We start from the raw sequence: 20,818 nt of genomic DNA, 5'->3' as shown, positions 1-20,818 counted from the left end.
TCCTGGGGCCCCTTCTCTTCATCATTTAGCTGCTTGCCCTTGGCAATATCTTCTGCAAATTTAACATTCATTTCCACTGCTACACGGATGACACCCAGTTCTACCTCACCAGTCAACCATCCTCCACTCTCCTGCCCACCTCCCTCACTAATTGCGTTACTGAAATAAAAATCTGGTTAACTCGAATTGTGAAGGTTTTGAACATAAATGAGCTGTGTCATTTCAAACAGTTTGATGTTCAAATTAGGTATGACACAACAGATTCTTCCTTGTATATTGTCCCATAAAGACATTTTATGCCAAGGTAGGTCTGTTTAAGTGCTTATGTTTTCCATGATTTTTTTTATATTCTGACAAACTGTAAATAAAGTTGTTAAAAGCAGTATTTTGATTTAGTAATGATTTTTGTTTTTTTGCTTGAAAACAGTTGTTAAGTGATAAGTTGACACCCCTAAAGAGTATATTAAGTGTAAAATTTAACACTACTGAGAATTATTTTTAGAATTAGTGATAAGTTTTGTGAGACAATGCAGTGTGAATGACTTTTAAACACTCTTCTTTACAGCAACATAACCTCTGTTGGTTCGAATTACTTGACAAGTACAATGTTGTGTTGTTGTTTTGTTAATTAATAGGAAAAGAAATATGTTGGACATTAACCTATGATGTTTGCTGATACAATGTGACAGCATACAGCACTTATGTGGGTATGAAAAACTAAAGATAAAACCTTTCCTTACAGGATTTTTAAACTTATTTTGTGGCTGTTGTTAGGTTTTTTATTTCAAATAGTTGGCTTTATTTTTTTTAATGACGATCCCGTGTTAAAGAAAAATATTTTCAATCAAGTCTTCAAATGCTTTCAGTGGTGGCTCGACCTTGCTATTATTTTGAAAGTTCAGCCGGATTAGTATATCCAGATCGCTCTTACAGATGCAGCCCATTAGAGCCGACTCCAAATCCGCCAGAGGAGTTCCTTGGCGATCATCACACGATTAACTCGTTGGAAACATTAACTGTCAGGACCTGCTAAAATACCAACCATGTCCGTTGCTCTTTGTGTCTGTATTCTGTCTTGGTACCTCCACAACAGCGCTGGTAAGTTTTTCAGATAACGAAGTTAGCATCATGCTAACGTTCATCGGGTTGTGTCTCAGACTACGGTGAAGCTGTTTAGTCCATTTTATCTTCAGAAGCTACAAACCGACATTACACCTAGCAAAGAATTAGGCCAAAAAATATACTATTGGCTTCTCCTTTAGTGCAATGTAGGCTCATGGAAGGTATGAAGGAAAATACCCTAAGTCTTCGGTAAGTCGCGAGCGCATTAGTCATCTGTTACTTTCGATATCACGCATTTATTGATATTGGCTACCTTTATAGTAGTATACGTATAACTGCCACATTTAAATAAATAAAAATGTCTTTTGTCTAAACATTCAGCCTAGGAGGTCTTTAGGAGTCAACACAAGCTCATAATTCACTTCGTGGTTAGGCTTGCTAATATTCAGGCTCAAATACAGCGTCTCGTAACAACAATCTTACCGCATATCCCAGCTTTTTAGAAAGCTATGGGCAGAGCGCAGGGTCATCCAGCCCCTGGAGCAGACAGAACAGTGGCAGCTTGGCAGTTCTTAAGGCTTAAACCCCCGACTTTCCTATCAGTGACCCCGTTTAGCCACCACTACTCCACCAAGAAAAGCAGCAGTTGTACTTTGCAACATTCTGTTCGTACATTTAATCAGACAAGGTGGATCATGCTTGAAAGCAGACTGGCTTAAAATTGCGTAGTTTAGACAGTATGAGAGGTGATGAAAGATTCGAGCTACATGCTTTTTTTCAGGGCCGATGAAAACAATGACTGCACAACAGAAATGAACTGATGTTGCAGCATTTTGTTTATCTGTAGTATATACCTTGACAGTAAATGCACTATAGATATAACTTACCGATTTTAAGATGCAGTCTGGAGCTGTCACCATGTTTACCACATTGCCTTTTGTTATACAGACTTGGTGTAGCTCATCAAGGCCTAAAGCAGCCAACCCTTTTCTCATCCCAACTGCAGTACATCTAAGAAAAATGCTGTTTGCAGTGGTTGACTTTTCATTTTAAAGCCTTGATTAGGAAGTGGACAGGGGGGCTTATGTAGGACTCTGTTGTCCGACCAGATCACAAATCTGTGGTAGCTAAATAATATTTATTGTAATCGTTCTGTTTCAGCTTGTCCCTTTTTTCCCATTGTTTTCACAATGGCAGCTGGGGTTTTCAGCTGGAGAAAACGTGTGTAGTGCTATTGCCTATAGCTTGTCAAGCGACTGGGTAATGTTTTTAAAACTCTCTGGGGTAATTGACTATTAGTAATGTGCGTTTTGTAAGGTGAAAAGTTATCACATATTCTCTGTGCTGTTTGGAGTTTCTCATATGGTGCAACACTGGTAATAGCTTCAGTAATAGTTTTTTGCTTTGTACGACATTCAGAGCAGGCATTGCTCTTATTGTACAGAGCTTTTGTAGTGCTGATTTAAATGGTCAAACAAATGTATTGCCTTGTGTAGTGGCAACAATTGCAGAACACTGCCGACAGAGTAGCTTTTTTTATAACTTTCCTGCTTCTCGCTCAATTTTCTGTGCACACGTGAAGCCTGCAAAATAGTTGGAAGAGAATGAAATATCGCATTCTACTATTAGATTTGGCCAACCTGACGGGATTTTGTCTAAGTGGACTGCTTTCTGTGAGTGGACTCTCATACAAGCAGTCTGCATTTTAAACGGCAGTACTGCAGGCGATGATGTTCACTTATTGTCGTCCATCTATTATCTATACATCGCTTTATAATCTGTAGGGTCATGGGGGTGCTAGAGCCTATCCCAGCTAACTCAAGGTGAAGGCAGGAGATACCCTGGACACATCACCAGTTCATTGCACATAGAGACAGACTACCAAGCACACTCACATTCACACCAACAGCCAGTTTAGAATCACCAATTAACATCAGCATGTCTTTGCACTGTGGGAGGAAGCTGGAGAACCCAGTGAGAACCCACGCTGCACAGGGAGAACATGCAAACTCCACACAGACAGATCCAGGACCAGGCCAGGATGTGAACCTGGGATCTTCTAGCTGTGGGGCCACCGTGCAGCAAAATTGTGATCGCTTGACTTTAAAGCCCTAGCACTGCATTAGGGAACAGGATTGAGTGTAGTGAGCTCCTTTTTCTGTTTTTCTGACTCAGGAAAAATCTCCCTGACTACTGCACATGCATTCTGATCATCAGGTATGTCTGACGTGGAATTCTCACACATCAGGCAGGGAGAAACTGACTGAGCCGATAAAGAACAAGAAGTACTACTTTCTGTCACAGTAAATGACACAGTAGCTGCTCATGATAGAATAAAATGGCAAGAATAGAAATACTTAATCAATCCCCGAGGGGAAATCTGTTGTTGATAGCTGGAATGTATGCAGTTCAGCCTGATGATCATCATACACTTGTACAAATGCAACTATGAGAAATTTTAACTTGCCAACTCTCCAAAAATGCTTGCATATTAGACCATTTCACTCACAGTCAGGGGCCCTGTTGACACCAGCAAATATATTTATTGCATCACTGTACCAAACGTCCTGCTCAGTAAGTATCTTAGTTCTCGTTTTTAAATATCCAAGTTTCCACACTCCTTATCAACAGTATTAGCAGATGTAATGTGCTCACGTTTAGAACTAAGTATGGGCAAACATTAGTTTTAAAAAAATATTCTAAGGAGAAATAAGATGCAGGACTCAAAAAATAATAATTGGTTGGATTCGGATATTAAGTCCTACAACTCAGTGTATCTGTCAAATTTTACTTCATGTCATAGGATGCATTTTGTCTTTCCTCTAGTTTACAACAAACCGTTCTGGATCGCTCATAGTTTAGTGATTACTTCGTTTCTGTTCTTGTGGGGCCAAAGGAGGACTGTGGACTGAGATCTTTCATATGTTTGCAAACATGTCTTTCCCCTGTTCTAAACTCACAGGTTGGATTGCTTGAGTTTATGATATTCTTGCAATACAGACGATGAGATTTTCACCAAGCATGCAGGTGTCTTAGCCTCTGAACAGCCAGCAGTGATTTGGTTTAGCTTTTGATTTGTTCCTCTTTTTGTTTCTCATTCTAGAGCAGACAAAGACAAAATTAGCATACTTCTTCTCTACTTTGGTCACCTATTCATTTTCTGTATCGAATAATTGATAATAATATTCTTGTTCATATAGTCTGTGTTTATCTGTTTATTTTGGTTATTGAGTGCATCTACTAAATGCATATTTTTCGAAACAGCTGGGACTTTTTTTTCCCTCAAGCTGCAGGAAATTGTTACTGTACTTCTCGTGCTGTGTGGTTTTGTTCCTCTTTCACACTGACACAAATGTGATCCTTACATGTTGTGCACTTCTAAACAATCAAAGCTTTAAGAAATGGGACTGATGACATGCTACATTTTTGATAGTTGTTTTTAAAAATATTTTCTGTAATTTTGTAGTTTATAGCCTGATCCATGTGCAGAGCCAAATGACCACTGAATAAATCTCACTAATTTCTTTATTTACCTTTATTTAACCAGGAAGTCCCATTAAGAATAGAAATCTCTTTTACAAGAGAGAACTGGTCAAGGTAGCAGCCATACAAAATGTAAAAGTTATATAAAACAGATACATGATACACAAACAACAAAAAAATAAACCAAAGTGACAGCTGTTTAGTACGTGCTGTATACTTGTTACTGATACAGTATGTAATAGAAGTAGCAACAACTCTGTGAAATATCACTTAAATATGAAAAGATCCTAAATTGTGTCAACTCAATAACTGTATTACTTTATGTCTACATTATAAACTATTTAGATTATTATAATAAAAATACTGACTCCAAAATAACAACTCAAATCAGTACACCTTCCTTAAGATTCAAATTTTAATTTTTTTTAATATTTATGGCCTTCCATTACATACCTTTATTTTTGATGACATAGTCCTCGTCAATATGTAGTTGTTGATTTGCACCAAAAATGCCGTGTTACACAAAGATTTAGGGAGATTGGCAAATTTTTGTCAGTCCAACACTGAAAATAGTCAGCAACAAGTGCACTCATTACTTCTGTTTCAATGACTTATAAGTAGCCAGATTTTTTTATTAAATCATTGCTCGTTACAATTCATTTTTTTATTATTATGACATTTGCAGCAGTTGGCATAGGCTATGTTTTTATGTGGGCTTTGTCTTTTGTTCCATCAGCTGAAGCAGAGCTTGCCCCACCAAGGGACGTGACGATGATCACCATGAACACCCATTACAGACTGAGCTGGGACTGGGATCAGAGTGCTGCAGGCTCTCACAATGTCACATTCACCACACAATATGTTGCGTAAGTCTCACACATTCACAAATGCATCATAATGAGAGAGAGAAACCAGCAATACTGAGACTCAAGTAGCAAGTTTGTTTGTGACAAGGTAAAGTGAATTTGTGATTAAGTGATTTGCCTCTAAAGCTCCAGTTAATTCATTTACCTCTAACGGTATTCCCAGGTAAACATTTGGGTGTTTATTGTCATTAGTCCGCCGCCTTTCTCTAATGTGAAATGTGTTTTCACATACATTAACAAGCGTTAGTTGTAATGCCACAAAATTTGGTACAAACATTTGTTTCCTACAGGAGGAACTGTAATCATTCCCCCCATGACTGCTAATGACCTCAACTTCTTTTCATGTTATCATCAGCTTTTCTTTACTTTGAGCGTCACATCCTCAGAGACACAATTGCATAGCTGTACACTGTCAGTCTTGTTTTTCTTCAGTCATGTTTGTTAAACTGAATGCTACAGTAAGAAATAATACATCTCCTATGGTCTGGTGACATCAGTTAATGTATTGAGAGTTTCAGCATTTCCCCCGCAGGAGTATGTGGTTTTTTTGGGTAATCCAAACCAAATACAGGAAACAACCTAAGTAACACAAAGCTGTATAGACAAAAGGAAACAGAAACTGAGTTACAGTCAGTAGTTCCTCATACTTGAAAAGCTGAGCATCAAAAAAAAGATGTTTCCAAGAGTGCTGTGCATCATTATTTAATAGAAACATTGGGGCTGAAAGCTTCCAAGAGGCAACGTACCCCACGACTCCCCAAACCTCAAAAGGAAAAGAGCTTGGCTTTTCCAAAGAAGTACATAACTCTGACTTCAAAAGACTGGGAGAACTGGATTTTCTCTGATGAATGTCCTCTTTACTTATTTCCGACACCCAACAGCCAAAACAACCATATCTATACAGATGATTGTGAAAATGTACCATCTTATGAGCAAGTGCATTCAGTGCCCTTAGTATGGTTTGGGGGGCTACGTCCATGTGCATTTTGGCCAAGCTAGAAATTTATATACTGGGACCTGACAGTTTGACCAGACAACAACCAAACTGTACTTTATTGACCAGGTGTAACCCATTTTGGTGGCAATCAAACATGTTGTCCAGTGGGGAGAACAAACTTTGAGATATGGTGTAGAAGAGGTAAAATCAGTGAGCTGCATGAGGAACCACTTGCGTGCTACAGCAACCTAGCTTGAAATCTGTAATTTACCATGTTGCAGACAAGTGCTGTCCTCCACTAAATCGACTGTACACTCCAGTACAGCTAACATGAGGTGATTAAGCAGCGTCCTGTTAGTAACGAAATCAACTTCGAGCCTTTATGGCACACTTTTAGCATATTTTCACTTGTGATGACAGAGACAACAGTCTGAACTAACCTCTCCTCAGTGGGACCTCCACTGATGAATGAGCACGAATCAACAGGTAATGATGTCACCGAAAGACCAAAAGTCATTTAAGAAAATAGAAGCTTCCAAAAATACAATGCTTCACAATTTTATTAGACTACCACCCAGTGTAAGGTGTTTGTCACCGCTACCCTAAATTAACAGTATTTCAAATTGCCAAAATATTTATTCATGTTTCTGTAGTGGTTAATCTGCCAGTACGTGCAAGCTCTTTAATCAAACATATCTTTAATTCTAAAATATAATTGCGGTTGTTAACCGTGAATTTTGTAATTTACTGTTTTACAAGAAAGCAGAAAATATAGTAAAACACATAATTTTTTGATTGAGAAGCCACATTACAGTTATTTGCTTGCATTCATGAGCATAAAAATATTTTAAGTCGTTGTATGTTATTCCTGATTAATTTCTGACTTCTCAGAGAGTTGCAATGCGCTTGCTCAAATATGGGTATTTGGATGGATGGATGGATGGATGGATGGATGGATGGATGGATGGATGGATGGATGGATGGATGGAACAACTGTTAACTTCAGATACTCACCTTGAGCATTGTTTGTCATACAGTTGTCATATAGGAAAGACTGTCTCTAGCTTAAGCCTAAAGTAGACTGACTTGGACTAGCTGGTTAAGATCAACTGAACCTTTAAAGAAAATTGCTTAGAAATAGCACCCTTAATGACACAGCCTGTATAATGCCTTTGAAAATCAGATCATATGCCAAATTAAGATCATCCACAATACAAGATTTGGAGCAGGAACCGGAGCATATTCATTCCCCATACAATTTAGCACATGTTCTGGGACTCTCCTGATTTGTCAGACTAGAGGAGAAACATTTTTCAAACCAAATTTCTGTGGGAAGCACACCTCATTTTAAGTAGTTAAGTGACATGTTACAGCTCACGCCATGTGTTGATCTCAAGACTTCTTTGTTTGTTTTTTGAAGAACAGTTTTTATTACAATTTACAACTGTTGAACATCAAAACACCTTTTTAGTTGTTTTTTTGTGTCGTACAATGATTTTGATTACATTTTCAAATATTTTAAAACCTAGATGTCTTAGAAAATGAATGTAGCTTGACATTTTACCCAACTTTTCCATTGGAATCCTAGGAGCCTCAATGGAAAAGCCCCTGGACGTCTCTTTTAGTTCTTGAAGGCACTTCACCTCTCATCCAAAATGGTGAAATGTGAACATTTAAAATGGATGTCCAGTGGCAGTGATCTTGCTACTGACTGCCAAATTTCTGGTTTTATGACATCCCTGCTAAGAATACCGGATTTCTAAATATGATAGCTTTGCAATGAAAGTATAATAAAAACCTTCACAAATTCAGGTTGAGAATATTTTTTTCAGGAAGAAAGTTATAACAGTCATTACTTGTTTCAATTTAGAAGATGTCTGCTTCAGTATGTTTCAAGTTACCATGATTAATGGTCTTACATTTTCTTTTCATCATCTTCCCAGGAAGTACAAGCTGAAGTTCAAGAAGAAGAGTCTGAACTGGTTTACGTCATGCGAGGAGACGTCAGAGAGGTCATGCGATCTTACAGCATGCAACCTGCACTACCTCGGTATTTTCATGCTTCGTGTGCGAGCCAACATGAATGGGCTTCACTCCACCTGGGTGCAGAAGGAATTCTGTCCTGATAAAGATGGTAAGAAGAAGGGGTGAGATGAAGACAGCTGAAAGGGGTTGTATTAGTCCCTTAGCAGATATTTTAAGTTTTATGGAACAACATTGTATACACATACTATGGGTGCGTGGATGCCTGCCATATTTGCTCATTTATGTGTTGTGACAAGTACGCATGAAGAAGAGTTTAATCGGTGATAGCACCAGATTCAGTCCTTCATAAATATATATATTTTTTAATATTAAGAACTTGGTTTGTAACACTGATGTTTTGGAGAAAGTAAAAGAAAAATCTTAAACTTCATGTCAGCACTAACACAACCACTAATCTAGCCATTCCTGGATGTTGTATCTCACATCTTTCTCCTGCTAGCTGCTGTGGGAGCTCCAACCAAAGTTAACCTTGCTCCTGCTGGAAGTGATCTGGACGTTTTCATCTCTGACCCTCTGACAAGTACCAACAGCTCAATGAAGGAACTTCTTCCCAAGCTATACTACCGTATTCTTTACTGGGAACACTCTGAAGACAGACAGGTAGGAAACTGTTCCTTATGACTATCACTAGGTCCATGTTTCCAGTATGACCCTAAACCAACTTTTATACTGCATGCAGAATCTACGTTAGAGCTTTCTCAGACTGTGTTTGTACAACTGTGTATGTACAGCAGCTCTTCGTAGTTTAAAAACCCATGCTGCTGTTGTATTTTATTGTCTATTTTCCCCTCACTCTCTAAAGATACCTGTTGAAGCCCAGAGACTGCACCAGCTACTTGAGCAACTCACTGAGACACATCAGCCTTTTTTTAAATGAAAGAAATAGGTCTGTCAGAAAACTGGTTTGAGGCAGGAGAGGATTGCTAATATAGTATGTATTAAAATACTCCAGGGCTGATGTAGAACTAACCAAATGTAAAGTGATTTATATGAACACCCCAACAACTTTACAATTGCACATACTGCAGAGAGATTAATCAGGCAGACGTTCTTCGTATAGCACCTGTCCTTCAGGTTAGTGTAATTCAAAGTGCTTGACAGATGACTGAGAAGCTAACAATAACACATCTCGTATGTAAAGAGTGACTATTGAAAATTAATTATTACACCACATAAATAAAATGAATCATTGTTAAAAATAAATAAAAAATAAATGGGATAAAAAGCAGTGAAATAAAACAAGGATATAAGGGGGTTGCTATAGATGGTCGTGGACATACATTGATCTGCTAAACAGATTATATTTTGATCTACTTTGGGCAGATGACACATTCTTTATCTATACTGATGTGTCATCTGCCCAAAGTAGATCAAAATATAATCTGTTTAGCAGACCATATTCTGATCTACTTTGGGCCCTGTTCAAGTTTTTTTTTTTTTTTTAAAACCAAGAACAGGGTCCATAGTAGATCAAAATATGGTATGCTAAACAGATGATATTTTGATCTACTTTGGGCAGATGACACATTCTTTATCTATACTGATGTAGTCATTTGAAGAATATGTGAATTATCAGGATATGAGACCAAGATAAACAAAACTCAAGTGCTTATGTAACCATCCTCAGTCACACTCTGTCACTGGCTGGTTCAAAACCCCTCGACTTTGCATTGTGTTTATTTATATAGAAGTCGGAAGGCCAAAATGTAGTTTCAAACTTTATTGACTTTTGATGTTTGATACATAAATGAAGTAGTTCCCCTGAAGTTTACGTTGCCTCGTCTTTCAGACCTCAAGAACCCAGCTTGTAAACAGCAATGCCAATGTGGTGACTTTGCCAAACCTGAAGCCCTGGACTTGGTACTGTGTGAGCGTGCAGACACGCTATGACTTCTACAACAAGAGCAGCAACTTTACCTCACCGCATTGCATGCAGACTGAAGGTAACACAATTTATAACATGCTTATATTTGACTGGAAGGGATTCAGAAATCTACCTGTTATTGCTCTCTTGGAAAATTTACGATATTTAGGAAAAATTCCACTTTGACAACTTTTTTAATGTGCATTACTAAATATTTAGAAAGGCTTTTGACTGTCAAGTGAAATACATTAATTTATTTTAAATGTCTATCCATTCATGATTTTTCTATACACCACTTTATCATTTGTAGGGTTACTAGGGGCCTCAAGTCTACCCCAGCTGACTTAAGATAAAGGCAGGGTACACCCTGGACAGGCCACCAGTCTATCACAGTGCCACACAGAGAGACAGACAACTAAACACACTCACATATGCACCTATGGACAATTGAGAATTTACCTCACTATGTCTTTAGACTGTGGGAGGAAACTGGATCACCCGGTGAAAAATCTAATTTTTTTGTTTAAAAATGGTATTTTAAAATGAAAACATGTTAGTGTGGACATAGCCTTATTTCAGTTACCTATTTGTTACTTTATCATGTTGTGGTTAATAACACCAGTGTATTAAACGTGAAGATGGTGCAGGTTATGTTTAGTACTTGTTCCAGTAAATTGTTTGTATTGTCTCACCTACTGACAGATTTTGTTGCATATTTAGGTAAGGAGCATTGTTGTCATTAAGCTGAGTAAACTGTGAAGTTGATTTCATTCTCTCAGCTGTGAACTCTCTACCGTTTGAGGAGAGACTAAAATCAACCCTCAGATCTTGTCTCTGTATAGCAACTCTTGTCCACAGCATGCTCTTATCTGATTAGGTTGGCACCTAAATAGCCATCATAGAAACAATAATAGAGTCTGATGTACAACTATTTGAACTATCAAATATCATCATGTTTACAGGCGTGTTTGTAAGTTTGGAATGTAGAAAGTGCTGTAATTCACCTCTGTTTGAATGCAGTCCACATTGAAATGGCACTTTTTACACCATTAAAACTCGAAAAAAGTGCCACATTGTACAGACTCTAATTAACACCAGGTTTTTATGCTGCCAAAAGCTGAAAAGGCACTGCGTAACAGTACAATTAACAATCATTCTATAAATAATAAAGCCATAGATTTTGTTATCTATTGTATAAATGCCCAACCTGTGTAGCTACATTATATTTAGACAACAGTGATTAAAAGAGGTTATTGCAAAAGATAGTGAGGGCACGCACAGTGATTATTTCACTGGAAAAGTGATATTTACTCTTCTGAATCTGTTAGTTGTACAACAGCTGATATTGCTGCAAAGGTTTTGGGCTGGCTTTGCACTTGGTTACAGAAATAAGGGCTCCTTGCCCAATTAGAAACACTGTAAAAACGACATAACGAAAGAGTCTTAGTTTTGTCCTTATAAACTGCATCTCATGAAATTAGAATATGATGGAAAGATTAAATATTTTTCATCAGACCTTGCTCGAAGTGAAAATTGTATAAATTCTAGACTCATTACACACATACTGAAATACACTGATTAGGCATAACATGATCACCTGCCTAATATTGTGTTGGTCCCCCTTTTGCTGCCAAAATAGCCCTGACCTATCGACACGTGGACTCTACTAGACCCTTGAAAGTGTGCTGTGGTATCTGGCACTGAGATAGTAGCAGCAGATCTTTTAAGTCCTGTCAGTTGCGAGATAGGGCCTCCATGGATTGGACTTGTTTGTCCAGAATCCACAGATGCTCAATTAGATTGACATCTGGGTAATTGGGAGGCCAAGTCAACACCTCAAACTCGTTTTTGTGCTCCCCAAACCATTCCTGAACCATTTTTGCTTTGTGGCATGGCACATTGTTCTGCTGAAAGAGGCCACAGCCATCAGTGAATACCGTTTCCGTCAAAGGGTGTACATGGTCTGTAACAATGCTTAGGTTGGTGGTACGTGTCAAAGTAACATCCACATGGATGGCAGGACCCAAGGTTTTCCAGTAGAACATTTCCCAAAGCATCACACTGCCACCGGAGGCTTGTCCTCTTCCCATAGTGCTTTCTGGTGCCATGTGTTCCCCCGGTAAGCGCACATGCACCCGTCCATCCGTCTTCCATTGCTCCATAGTCCAGTTCTGATGCTCACATGTCCACTTTTGGTGGTGCACAGGGGTCATCATGGACACCCCGACTGGTCTATGGCTGCATGAGCTGCAAGCTATGATCAAAGTGAAAACAAATAAAGGCTGAAAATAAAAGTTTGTGTACTGTGTCTCATATATATATTTTTGACTTTGAGCAATGTTTGATGAAAAACATTCAACCTTTTCCACCATATTCTAATTATTTAAGATGCATTTGTAAGCGCATTGTAAAAAGCAGCATTTTTTTTCAGCTTTTGACATCAGTACATGGTTGTGAATTTACCAGAGGATGATTATAGTCAGACTAATGTGGCCGTAGACTCTACAGTATTTTAGTGACTCAATAAATGCCTAAGTTGTTTAATAATATTTTAAATGCTTTTGTTTTTTTAAAATATCATTTATTTAATAGCCAACATGTGATCAATAAATGGCCTTTGCCTATCTAAAGAAAAACTCACTCAGAACTCTGATATGTTAACGGTACTAAATAAATAAGTCAGTAAATACATTCATACACACATAAATAAGTTAATACATTCATTGTGTTAAGAAAAGATTTAGATGGAAAAATATCTGTAGAGAATTTCTTTGTCCAGTATTCTGCATTCAGTTTTTGCAGAATCCAGTATTACACACTGGTTGGCCATTACATTTTATTAGTATGGTTTCACTGTTTAAAATGATGCCACATCTTTTCAGACAGAACCTGTGATCATAAAACAATACAAAACTCTTAGTTTTGTGTTAATAAAGCACTTAAAACTTTAAGTATGACTAAATGCTTTTTTCAAAATTAAATATACCACTCCTTGGGTGGTTGTGGCCCCGCGTTTGGTAAAGTTGGAAAGATATTCACAGATTCAGACTTCCAGCATCAATAACTCATTAGATATAGGTTGTCAAAATATGAACGATGCCTCTTTTCCATCGTTGTACGGCAGATGTTGAGCTCTAAGCCCAGTTTTATCAAAAGTAGCTGTCTTTCAAGTTGCCGAAATAACATTGGTGTCTATGAGCAGCTGGCTGTGAACAGGGACCGCCTGCAAATTACAAAACTGCTGTAACAGCGAAGAGAGACACAAATATTCAATAACCTCACTCTGATACACTGTAGTGTCAACAGAATCACTGCTGCCTTCAACTGGCTCCAGTTGACACCAGTGTTATTCCTGCAGCTTGATAGACAGTTACTTTGATAAAACTGGGCTTGTAGCACATTGTCTGCCTTACAACGATGGGAAAGAGGAGTCGTTTATGTTTTGACAATGTATGTCTAATGAGTTATTGATGCCGGAAGTCTGAATCTGTGAATGTCTTTTCAATTTTACTGAACTGTGGCCCCGAGGAGTCATGGTGGTGTCCTTTATTTTTGTTTCTGAAAGGTGGCAACCCTATGGCTAGCACTAGCCATAGCAAACAGACCGCAAAGAAACAACAAAAATCGATTAAAATCGTAATCTTCCAAGATGACTAAAAAAATCGAGATTTTATTTTTTGGCCATATCGCCCAGCCCCACTATGGACTTAAAGAGGCTGACATGAGGAGTGGAAAATTTTAATACAAGTTGCTCCATTCTGTATCATCTGCAAAGGTTAGACCGTGCATATGGGGAGACCTGCCAGTAAGGAGTTACAGTAGTCGATGCGTGATATTACGATAGCCTGTACCAGGAGTTTTGCTGCATGTTCAGACAGGTCTGATCTTCCTGATGTTGTACAGGGCGAATCGTGTCGATCAAGCAACAGTGACCACATGAGCATTGGTCATCTCTAAACTTTTTCTTTATCCCTAAAAGATCAGACAATGGGTCCTGCAGTCTATTACTGACAGACAGTCAACCAACCCTTTGAAACTCTACGTTCATGGCTCTGTGTTGGGATGTAACTGGTCAAGTACACGTGAACAGTAGCAGATAGACCATGAAACTATACTAAGATATTATTATATATTATATAATGCGTGATGTGCGTGTTTTCTGTCTCTGTGTGTTTGTGTACACTGTAACAGGTGCTACTCCATGGTGGCAGATCTTTGTGTGCTTCGTGGGCTCTCTTGTTGTCTGCTTTCTCGTCATGCTGCTCTCACTCTATGGCTCTTTTTGGTGCTGCAAGACCTTCAAGACAATATTGTACCCTTCCAACCAGCTGCCCACACACTTTAAGGAGGTATGCTGTCAAGCATGCAACAGTATTACTTGTGTAATCGCAGTTTTGACTATATGCTCGAAGAAGTCAAATATAGCTTATGTTTTTTAGTAACTTATTAATGTAGTTTTGGCTGATGTGATTCACAATTAATGATAGAGCACATAGTAGTTGAATACTCAAAGGACTGTTTACAATTCACTTGCATATTCAATTCCACCTGAGCATGTCTCAGTATCTCAGTCTTTCTCTTCTGTTCCTTCCTTCAGTACCTGTGTGACTCTCCGGGTTCTGACATTCCGCGCCTCCTCACACCGGAGTCAGAATCAGAACTGCTGTGTGATAACGTGACTGTCTGCCCAGAGCCAGCTGTCCTGGAAATCCATAACCCTCCACCTGAAGACTTTGCAATACCCACGTTAGGCTCGGAGTCAGACAGCAGGTCACTTTTAATCTCTAACCCCTTTCAGACATGCACTCTTTTCTGTTAATCTGATGACCTCTAAATGTTCCAACTTCATGTCTAAGTGAGAACTCTGCTCATTTTCCTGTAAAAGCAACAATGGCAGTCTCACTAGGTTGAACCTAGTATCAGTGCTGTATCTCTTTCACCACACACATCTGAACTGTACCATCTCAATAATGGAGACTTTTTCCACATTTCAGGTCCAATATTGGTCAAAAAACATCACAGAGAGCTAAAGATACAGTTTGCTGCCAAAACCACAGAACACCTTTGTCTTTTCTTCTGCTCCACAGTTCTATTACAAACTAAAATGCAAACTGAATAGAAAACTGCTGTGATCAAGAGAGAGAGTAAAAGGTCAGATTAATACTGAATGTATTAACAGGAGCTGTTTGTTGCTTCAGCTACTTGTCTGAGTCTTTCCTCTGAGTTTATTAAATATCTGCAGCATCAAACAGCAGCAGAATCCATATGAGTGTCTCCAAAGAGAGAGTGCTGCCTACATTTATCCACATGAAACAACAGCAGTTACTTCATTACGTATTTGTAATTTATTTTTGTCAGTTCACCTCAGTTGACCAAATTTTAACAAAAGTTCACACCTGACCATCTTCAATTTGACAGATTTTTTAAAGCACTGAATATTGATTGAGTTGACCATGTGTAAAATCTGGGGTCATAGGTAGCATTATTTTTGAGTTAAAAATTCTTACAGAAAGTGGGACCATGTAGATTTTTTGCATTGTTTTCTTTGTGCCCATCTGTGGAGCAAGGGGGATATTCGGATCTCAAAATTAATATTCGGATACCACCGTCACGACCGAATATTCGGATATTTGGGTCCAGCCCTATAAAAATGTTGTAATAATAATTATAAGAAGAAGAATAAATATTATTATTCATCAATGTTGCATATTGCATCTCTGAAAAGAGTTTGTAATGATACTTTTGTTGTGTTGTTTCCCAAAGACAATACTTACTTAGAAATCTTCATTTACAGTTTAAAAGATAGTACATCGCTGTGGAAAACTGAAAGACTAAATGTCCCCTCCTTTCAATTTTTCCAGTGGCAGACACAGTCGCCAGGGCAGCGGTAGCAGCAGTGGAGACTCTGGAGTTTACTCTACAGGAGGCAGCTCCAACTTGCAGCAGCCCGACATCACCAAGTCCTTTGCAGGTGCTCAAGACTGCTGGAAGGGTATATTTGACTCTGAACTAGTAAAGATGCAGGAGATGGCTCCAGATCTTAAGAGTCAACCTCTGATCACAGATGAGCGCACTGTAGACATGTCTGTCTGAAGCCATGCACAGGAAGAGACATTTATTGAGAAGAGCATGATGCTAAGAGGATGTCACAGAAGGTGCAGATGTGGGGAGTGTATAGTGTTCCCTTTTTACACCTTTCACTGTGAAACAAGTAGAGGTATGTGTGGTGTTTGTTATATATGATATATGGAAGAAAGACACAAGCTGAAGAGTGACAGACTCACAAGAAACAAAAATGCTGTGGCACTGAGTGTTACCAACCTCCATGTAATGCTGAAAACAAGCACCATACTGCTGATTTGAGCTTTCTAGCAATTATATGAAAAATTCAGGTCCTTACTTGGAGACCATCATATTTACACCAAACAGGAGGTGCTGTTGGTGCTGTTTTAAATATATTCTACATTCCCTTCTCCTTGTCTCCAACCGCCACTGTCTTAACCCTGCATTCGCGTTGTGAGTGGAACCCCTTAAGCTTCAGTGTACCGCCGGCGGTACACTTACTAATTTGCATAGGAATTTCAAGAATGTCCGACGGCTGCAAACACGATTATACAAACACTATACGCCGATGGAAAGCTTAGATTCTCATGAATCCACCGGTATAAACCACTTTCAGATGTGATTACCACAGCGGGTGAGAAAAACACATTTGTCCGACAAAAACAAATATTCATCCATCCGTTCTCTATACACGGCTTCAACGCACACAGCGCGACTCACATTTCCGGGTTCATTATTACACACAAAAAAAGGATTCCACAAAAAACGGCCATAATCCAACCTTTTACATCCAGATGACACAAGCCAGTAAACTATTTTATCCAAAACATGTCCTGAAGTCAGTATAAAATCCCCGAATCGGTCATTTTCAAGGAAATGCACCTCGCGATGCCCGTCCAATATTCCCTGTATTTTTCGTAATTGTTTTTATTTAAAAATAGAATATTAGCGATTTTTTGTACTGAAAACGGCTGGAATTGACTGAAGCTTAAAGGGTTAACGTGGGGCTTGAATTTGACTGAGCTCAACAGAGAGGGTTGCATCTCCATAACAATCTGCATTAGTATTGTTTCAATCTTTTATTGTCACATTGCTTTAACCCTCAAGTGACCATGTGAACATTTTTGTGGTGTTAAATGTTGGCTGTGTTAATGCATGTGGCATAACATTTGGTAAACGTGTTTATTTTGGGGGAAATTTAATTCTAACCTCAGCTCCCATAATGTATACATGTACATACATGTATTATAATGTGTAATATTTACACTCCAGACCGTAAACAAGAAAATGTGCCCATGGGAACCCATTCAAACTGCTATTTTTGATGTCCCTGCCATTACATCATGAAGAATGAAAGTCAGTGACGTACTTATTTAAAAATATTTTGCCTATGAAACAAATTGAGTTTTGAAGTGTTGGTAGGGATGTCACAGATTAGACCACCCTTCTTTTCTTCAATTTCTTGTTCATTTTTATGCCTGCTACAACTGAAGGTACATTTGTTTGGGCAAATATAATGATAACAAAAATGGCTCAAGAGCTTAATTTTAGAGCTGATATCTAGCCATTTTCCATGGTTTTCTTGATCGTAACCAAAATCACTTAAGTTCTTAAATCAATAGCCATGACATTGTACTGCCAAAAACAGTGCTTTTAGGCTTTCCTTGTTTTCTTTTCTGCCTGTTTTAGTCTCATGATACACACAGGAGTTAGTACTTGATTGCATAACCATTGTTTCTGATGACTGCAGCCATGCATCTTGGCATGCTCTCATTCACATTCTGACATTGTTCTGCTGTCACAGCAGCACATTCCTGTTGCACAAATTCAAACAAATTTGCTTTGTTTTTGGGCTTGTGCTTCTCTACTTTTGCGTTGGGTGATTTTCCACAAGTTTTCAATTGGATTTACATCTGGTAATTGAGCAGGCCAAGGCATGGTTCAAATGTTCTGGTTCTCCATCCAGGCTTTAATTGACCTGGTTTGTAGGCTTCTCCAAACTTCCTCCTAACCAGTAAGTTTCTGGAGTGGGCATCAACTGAAAATTGGATTCATCAACTGAAGAGAACCTCAGCCCAATCATAAACAGTCCAATCTTTGTGATCCCCAGCAAAGAGTAACTGGGCTTTCCTCTGCCTTTCATTGATGAAGGGCTTGTTCTGTGCCCTGTGTGACTTAAGACCAGCTTCAGGAAGTCGGTTTTGAACTGTCTTCGCCAAACAAGTCACGTTTTTCAATAGTGCCCACTCATTTTTAAGGTCCCTGGAGGTCTGACGATGATTTCTGACTCAGGAACGGATAAGTGCACGGTCATCTCACGGGGTGGGAAGTAGGGCTGGCCCGAATAGTGGTTTCTGGCCTCCGCAGTGGCAGAGACAGCCCGAATAGTCAGATCCGTTCGTCTGGTCTGCCGGGTTCACATTTTGCCCTCGTTTAGTATTTAGTTAAACTGAAGAATTCCTAAACACCGGTCTTCAGCATCTTGTCTTGTGTTTATGCAACAAAGTGAAGCGTGACTTCAGAGTCGGCAGTCACCCGACCATTCGGGTGGTGTTTACAAACACGAATGGAGGAGCCGAAATGAGCCGAAGAACACGGTGGGATGAGCCGAAATGGGCCGAAGGCGCAGGGAAGAGACGAGCTCCGAATATTTTCGTCTGGGGGGAGGAGGGGGTGATCACATCGACATATGTGTATATGTTATAGACATATGTGTATATGTTTATGTGATCACAGGACGTGATGAGCCGATGTGGGGCGGAGGGAAGACAGTAACGCTGCATATTCTTTCCGCCCGGTAAGGTCCGACGGTGGGGGGCGGCGAATATTCGGATACCAAAATTAATATCCGGATAGTGCCGTAGCGAATGAATATTCGGATATTCGGGTCCAGCCCTAGTAGGAAGATGTTTCCTGCTGCGACCAGCTAGCAATTTGGTAGTACCATGTTCGGCTTGTTTTTCCTTGGTGTAATGAATGGCTGTCTTGGAGACCTTCAATTTTTTCGCTACCTGTCTCTCACTTGTGCCAATTTCCAGCAGTGCCAAGATGGCTGCCTTTGTGGCTTCACATAATTCTTTTGTTTTCGGCATTATGTGAGAGCTGACAACTTCTGAGTTGTGCTACAACTTGAATGTAAGCAGGAAACCACTAGGCCTTTCCATGTGCATTGCTGCTTTTTATGTAATCGGCTGCATTTTTTTGTCATGTTCATTGTATTCTTCAGGTAATATAATGTACCTTTAGTCATACCAGGCATTAAAATGAACAAGAAATTGAAGAAAACAAGGGTGCTCTAACAAACGATTGTGAAATAACGTTAAATATGTTTTAAATATTCCTCAAAATAGCGACCTTTTGCTTTGATTCCTGCTTTGCAAACATTTGGCATTCTCTGGATGAGCTTCATGAGGTAGTCATAGTTTTCACAAGTGTGCCTTGTCAGGGCTAATTTGTGGAATTTCTAGCCTTCTCATCTTAATGAAGTTCAAACCATCAGTTGTGTTGTGCGGAAGTCTGGCTGGTACACAGTTGACAGCCCAATTTAACAACTGTTAGAATCCATATGTGCTGCATCAGATGACCTGGCCTTCACAGTCATTTGACCTAAACCCAGTCGAGATGGTTTGGAATGAGATGGACCGCAGAGTGAAGGTAAAAGGGCCAACAAGTGCTCAGCATCTCTAGGAACTCCTTCAGGACTGTTGGAAAACCATTTCAGGTGACTACTTCATAAAGCTCATCCAGAGACTGCAAAACAGGAATCAAAGCAAAGGATGGCTATTTTGAAAAATCTAAAATCTAAAACATGTTTTGACTTATTTCACACTTTTTTGTTTACTGCATAATTCCATGTGTTCATTCATAGCTTAGATGCATTCAAGCTACTATGTAAATAGACATGAAAATAAAGAAAAAACCATTAAATGAGAATGTGTGTCCAAACTTCTGACTCATAGTGTACCTGCACATTACACAATAAATAGTTGGAAATCCAATGATTCTTTCTGTTTTAAAGTTTTCCGATGCTCTCAATTTACCAGTCCATCTACATCCCAACCCTCGCCTCGGGTCAGGAGCTCTGGGTAGTGACCGAAAGAACAAGATCGCGGATACAAGTGGCTGAAATGAGCTTCCTCCGCAGGGTGGCTTGCTTCTCTTTACTGGCTTCCTGTTAAATCCAGAATAGAATTTAAAATCCTTCTTCTGACATATAAAGCTCTTAAAAACCAATCTCCATCATATCTTAAAGATCTGTTAGTACCATATTATCCTAGTAGAACTCTTCGCTCTCAAACTGCAGGCTTACTTGTTCCTAGAATTTCTAAAAGTAGAATGGGAGGCAGAGCCTTCAGTTATCAGGCGCCTCTCTTGTGGAACCTGCTCTCAGTTTGGGTTCGGGAGGCAGATACCCTCTCTATTTTTAAGACCAGGCTTAAAACGTTCCTTTTTGACAAATCTTATAGTTAGGGCTGACTGGGTGACCCACAGGGGTTC

The 20,818-nt window shown here is 39.1% G+C and overlaps 1 protein-coding gene across 1 annotated transcript; it reads left to right on the top strand.

The window, feature by feature from the left end:
- Nucleotides 1-902: 902 nt before the first annotated feature.
- Nucleotides 903-20,319, top strand: il10rb (interleukin 10 receptor, beta). Its single transcript, XM_022202446.2, has 8 exons — nt 903-1,098; nt 5,282-5,411; nt 8,292-8,482; nt 8,834-8,994; nt 10,184-10,337; nt 14,450-14,607; nt 14,856-15,028; nt 16,120-20,319. The coding sequence occupies exons 1-8, from the start codon at nt 1,044-1,046 to the stop codon at nt 16,349-16,351; spliced, it is 1,254 nt and encodes a 417-aa protein (XP_022058138.2). The 5' UTR covers nt 903-1,043; the 3' UTR covers nt 16,352-20,319.
- Nucleotides 20,320-20,818: the final 499 nt, after the last annotated feature.

The sequence above is a fragment of the Acanthochromis polyacanthus genome, chromosome 14 (genome assembly GCF_021347895.1).
Source record: "Acanthochromis polyacanthus isolate Apoly-LR-REF ecotype Palm Island chromosome 14, KAUST_Apoly_ChrSc, whole genome shotgun sequence".
NCBI lineage: Eukaryota > Metazoa > Chordata > Actinopteri > Pomacentridae > Acanthochromis > Acanthochromis polyacanthus.
Note: the sequence above shows the minus strand (reverse complement) of the source record. Positions and strands in the feature narration are given on the sequence as shown.

Coding starts and splice junctions, on each gene's coding strand:
- il10rb (XM_022202446.2), top strand. CDS start 1,044: ATGTCCGTTGCTCTTTGTGTCTGTATTCTGTCTTGGTACCTCCACAAC. Junction 5,412..8,291: donor TTCACCACACAATATGTTGC/GTAAGTCTCACA, acceptor TCATCTTCCCAG/GAAGTACAAGCTGAAGTTCA. Junction 10,338..14,449: donor GCATTGCATGCAGACTGAAG/GTAACACAATTT, acceptor ACACTGTAACAG/GTGCTACTCCATGGTGGCAG.